General features: G+C 34.8%; 1 protein-coding gene across 2 annotated transcripts in view; it reads right to left on the bottom strand.

Moving 5' to 3' along the window:
* The window catches only part of ELF2 (E74-like factor 2 (ets domain transcription factor)), a 137401-nt gene extending 134257 nt beyond the window's left edge, over positions 1-3144 (bottom strand). For both annotated transcript variants that reach the window (XM_006872227.1, XM_006872228.1), the window contains exon 1: positions 3073-3144. In XM_006872227.1, coding sequence (XP_006872289.1) covers positions 3073-3144 — 72 coding nt within the window. The remainder of the gene's footprint in view (positions 1-3072) is intronic.
* Between the last annotated feature and the right edge of the window lie 1854 nt (positions 3145-4998).

The following is a 4998-nucleotide window of genomic DNA, read 5'->3' as shown; positions in this document are numbered from 1 at the left end:
GTAGTCCAGAACACTTAATTGGGCTCATGAGGTACCTGTACATAGACCACGAGACAATTGTTTGAACAGAACAAGGGGATACTTAAGGAAAGCTGTGTGCTTGGGTTGTATCCTTTCACTATACTTACTCAATCTGTATGTTGATCAAATAATCTGAGAAGATGGATTATACGAAGAATAATAGGGTATTCAGGACTGGAGGAAGATTCATTAACAACCTGTGATATGAAGATGATACAACCTTGCTTTCTGAAAGCAAAGAGGAGTTAAAATGCTTACTGATGAAGATCAAAGCCCACAGCCTTTGGTATGGGTTGCACCTCAATGTAAAGAAACAAAAATCCTCACAATTGGACCAGTAAATACCATCATAATTAATGGAGAAAAAGTTCTCAAAAACTTCATTTTCCTGGGATCCACTGTCAACACTCATGGAAGCAAGTCAAGAAACAACGCTATTGTACTATGTAAATTTGTTGCACAAAAGACCTCTTCAGTGTTCAAGAGAAAATATATCAGTCTGTGGATTAAGATGCACCTGACCCAAGCCACGGTACTTTCAACTGCCTCAAATGCATGTGAAAGTTGGACAATAAATAAGGAAGACCATAGAAGAATTGATGCATTTGAGTTATGATCTTGAAGAATAATATTGAAAAGTACCAAGGACTTCCAGAAGAACAAACAAATCTGTGTTGGGAGAAGTATAGCCAGAATGCTCGTAAAAAGTAAGAATGGTGAGACTTCATCTCTCATACTTCAGATATATTCCAGGGACCAATCCCTGGAGAAGAACATTATGCTTGCTAAAGTGGAGAGTCAGAGAAAAAGCTGAAGATGCCCAACAAGAAGGATTGGCACAGTAGCAGCAGCAACAGGCTCCAGTGTACTAATTGTGAGGATGATGCAGGACACGACACTGTCTCGGTCTGTTGTGCATAGGGTCTCCATGGGTTGGAATGGACTTGACGGCACTTAACAACAACAACAACAGAAATACAACATTTTTACATTTTTAATTCAGTTAATATGTTTTTCTATAAATTGATCTGGTGGAGTGAACAGATGAAGCAAGCAAGAAAAAGAATCCAGAATCCAAAATTCATAGCCATGCCAATAAATACTAAGTATTAACAACAGCAGCATCTTTCAGACATAATAAAGAAATCAGATTTTTTTTTTTTTTAATGCCATAAACTTTCCATTTTCCTACTTTATATCCAGGTGAATATTTGCCCATTATTGAGATACCATTTCTATATTATAATTTAGATTGCTCCTAATACTTAGTCTTTATTGAATGGTATTATTGTTATTAAGTGCTGCTGAGTTGGTTCAGACTCATAGTGACCATGGGGTTTCCAAGGAGCAGCTGGTAGATTTGAATCACTGACCTTGCAGTTAGAAGTCCTTTGCCTACAGGACCATACCAGGACTCCTGAACGGTACTAGACAGTCATATATTTCTATTACTATCATTATCTACTCTCATCTCTTATACATCAATGTTATCAACAAGAGTAAAATAATAAGATTTGCTAATGATTCAAAGGAGCTCTGGTAGCGTAGTGGTTACGAATCGGGCTGCGAACCTTAATGTCAGCGGTTCGAAACTACCAGCTGCTCCGCGGGAGAAAGATGAGGCTTTCTACTCCCGTAAAGATTTACACCCTCGTAAACCCTGTACAGGGTCACTATGGGTCGGAACTGACTCGACGGCGCTTAACAACAACAACAACGATTCAAAAGTCTACCTAAACGGATGTTTTTCAACAAAAGGAGGGGAGTGGTTGATCTTGCAGTCCAGGAGCAGAGGACCCTGTGACCATCAAAGGAGAAGAGTAAAGTACGGGACCCTATCCAGAGAAGCAGCAATGCCAGAAATGGGGGCAGAGATGATGACATGTAGAGATGGAGCGGCTGGGGACTCTAGACTCAAGGAGGGAGAGGGGCTGTGTGCTGGCGGCCGGGGGGCTGGCGTGCAGAGTATACCCTTTGGTGGTTTGAATGGTTATATATTCCTGAGTGCTTTGGTGTACATCAAAAACAGAAGGATTGGAAGCAAAAGCTGTTGAATGATGATGCATGGAGGGGATTATAATCATTACAGTGAAATAAAATATGATAAGATGAATGTAAAGCTGATGCGCTCCCATGTAAACTATCATTCAATTCACAATAAAAACTTAAAAAAAAAAGTCTACCTGTACAATGATTAATTAATTATCTAAATTAAATTAGTAAGTACATGCATTAGATTGGACTCCTGGTGTGGTGCTATAGGATCAACACTGAACTGTGAACCACACGATCAGCAGTTCAACCCACCCACTTATCTTTGAAAACACCATATACACTCACTGAGTTGGGACTGACTCCACAGCTTTTAACGACATACATTAGCTTAAAATATGAAGGACCCCCACACTGAATCAGATATAATAGCCAAAAAACAGACGATGACAAGTAAAGCAAACACATGATTCTAGTTGAGATTAATCTAATGTAGGTATGACACTGTGTGTTAGGCATCAGGTTGCTAACTGCAAGGTTGGTAGTTCAAACCTACCAGCTGCTTCACAAGAGAAAAATGAGGCTGTCTGCTCCTGTAAAATTTTACAGTTTTGGAAACCCTATATTTGGTCACTATAAATTGCAATCTCTTGGTGGCAAGTGGATTTGATTTGGTTTGGTGTATATACATATATATATATTTTGTTGTTGTTGTTGTTGTTAAGTGCCGTCGAGTCGGTTCCGACCCATAGCGACCCATATATATATACAGAATTCTATAATTAAAACCAATGGATATTACCAGGGATTTAAATCTATATTTCAACCATATTATAATATTATTTCTTTTCATAAATCTATGTTCTAGCAATTCAGATGAGCCTTGTAATATCTTCCTCAAACTTCTAGATGCTAAATTATAAGAAAGTATGTGAAGCATACAATTCCATGCATTGTACATTTCTACTCTTCAATACCTATATCCCATTACTTTCAAATTTAGTTCTTACATTTGAATTCTATGAACACAACAGAAATGTAATAAATTGGATGTCTAACCTCTTGATTTTCTACTCCATTTCTGGAGAGCTCCAAAACAGAACCTCCACTGTCAACCACTGCTGATGTCATTGTTTATTCCCTGAGGAAGCTTCAAGAGCTATTAATCAATGTAATTGAAAGTTCATGGACACTTGCCAGTGTTACAGGTTTGCATTATTATGTTTCGAAAGTCAATAGTGATGGAGTGGAGTATAAATCCAAAATTCCAGACTTCTAAAGACGATTAACCAGAGAGCCTAAAAAGAAGAAGAATTTAACATTATAAAAACTATACAGAAAGGATATACAGTGCAAGCCACCATTTAACATTTTTCTTTAACTAAGAAAAAAGATGTATTTATAAAGCTCTGATTAAAAAGGACAAAAATGAACATTCTGTCTCAGAGTCAAAATTGAGGCTTATAAACTTGCTGAAATAAATTCTTACCGAGTTACTGTACACACTGATATTATGACACTTAAGTTCTAGAACATAAACTATTATACCATTCTCACTCAATGAAAATGTAATTTCATTCTTAAAATATTTTGGCAGAAATTTCAAAACTCTTTTATGCACTGAAAACTTACTACGAAGGTTACTATGAATCTCCAATAATTCTGAGGATGTGGTACTGACATACCAATATACAAAAGTGCTTAATTAAAACAACTTCAAAAACTGTCTACTTAAAAATTAAAAGAGTTTTACTGGCTTGTAAATATTTCATTGTTCTTCTGTGGCTCATCTGATTTTTGAACAATCTAACTAGAACTGTCTTTTGCTTATGGCAGCAATCTCGTTTTGTATTCACATTTTGAATACTCTATACTATAAAACAGATTAATTTGAGTAGCTTAGAGTTTCACACAGAATAGTTCTGACAACAAAGTAAAGAAACCATTTGAAATGCCTCTGACATTATTTTACCATTCTTTTTACAATAATTATTTTGCTACTGTTTCAAAATGTAACATATCAAAAAACATATTAAAGAAAGCATAATTCAAGTTGTTTTCCCATTATTGCGATTAATGTCAATATATGCAACTGGATTCATATGTTACTCTTAAAAGGCTACATTTATTTCATCACAGAGAAATTACAAAGATCTATTTCCAACAGGAATTTTTCATACAAGAATTTTAAATGCAAAAAAATAAAGCTTATTTAAAATATTCCTAATGTCATTCCATTTAATATTATGTCTTTATATTAAGTTTGATGAATATGGACAAAAACTAACAAAGACTTTTCACAAACTTCTATAGTAAAAAGAAAATCCTGAAAAATAAATCAGAAATTTCATCTCACTACCTAAGATCCATTTAGTACTATTAGTCTATTTTTTTTAATTCAGAAAAATCCATAGCTCTATCACACTAAAGTTCATTTTTTAATCATATAAAGTAACAATTATTTTCATTTTGTTTTCAAAAATAAATACATTTTACTCACAATTTGGGTGTTAAGTTGTCTACACATCCTCCACTCCTTTCACAACTTGGCAAAAGCCAAAATCTGAACCAGCAGTTCTTTGGAACTACTAGTGTATGGGGGGGAAAAGACAGTATTAACATAATCATCTTTTTAAATATTCAGATAATATTCAGTTACAATAAATCATCTGCAAAGCCTAATGCCACATTTACATAATACAGTAAAGAAATTATTTCCACATTATTGAGGAAGTACAAGTTTTTAATAAAACTTAAAAATATCAAGTTACTACTAAATAAGGACAAACTCAACTATGCCCCATATTAAGGGCTATATTTTGGTTAACAACAGGTATTTAATAAATGACTGCAGATATAAATAATCTCTCTCCCCAGGAACATAAAAATCAAGTTTAAAAAACAGCAATCCAAAAATTACTATAGAAAACAATGCTAATGATATTACTGTCTATAAACTCACTTTCCTGATACCTCGCCCCCAAA

This window comes from Chrysochloris asiatica, unplaced genomic scaffold (assembly GCF_000296735.1).
Source record: "Chrysochloris asiatica unplaced genomic scaffold, ChrAsi1.0 scaffold00187, whole genome shotgun sequence".
In the NCBI taxonomy this organism is placed as follows: domain Eukaryota; kingdom Metazoa; phylum Chordata; class Mammalia; order Afrosoricida; family Chrysochloridae; genus Chrysochloris; species Chrysochloris asiatica.
This window is presented reverse-complemented; position numbering and strand designations above follow the sequence as displayed.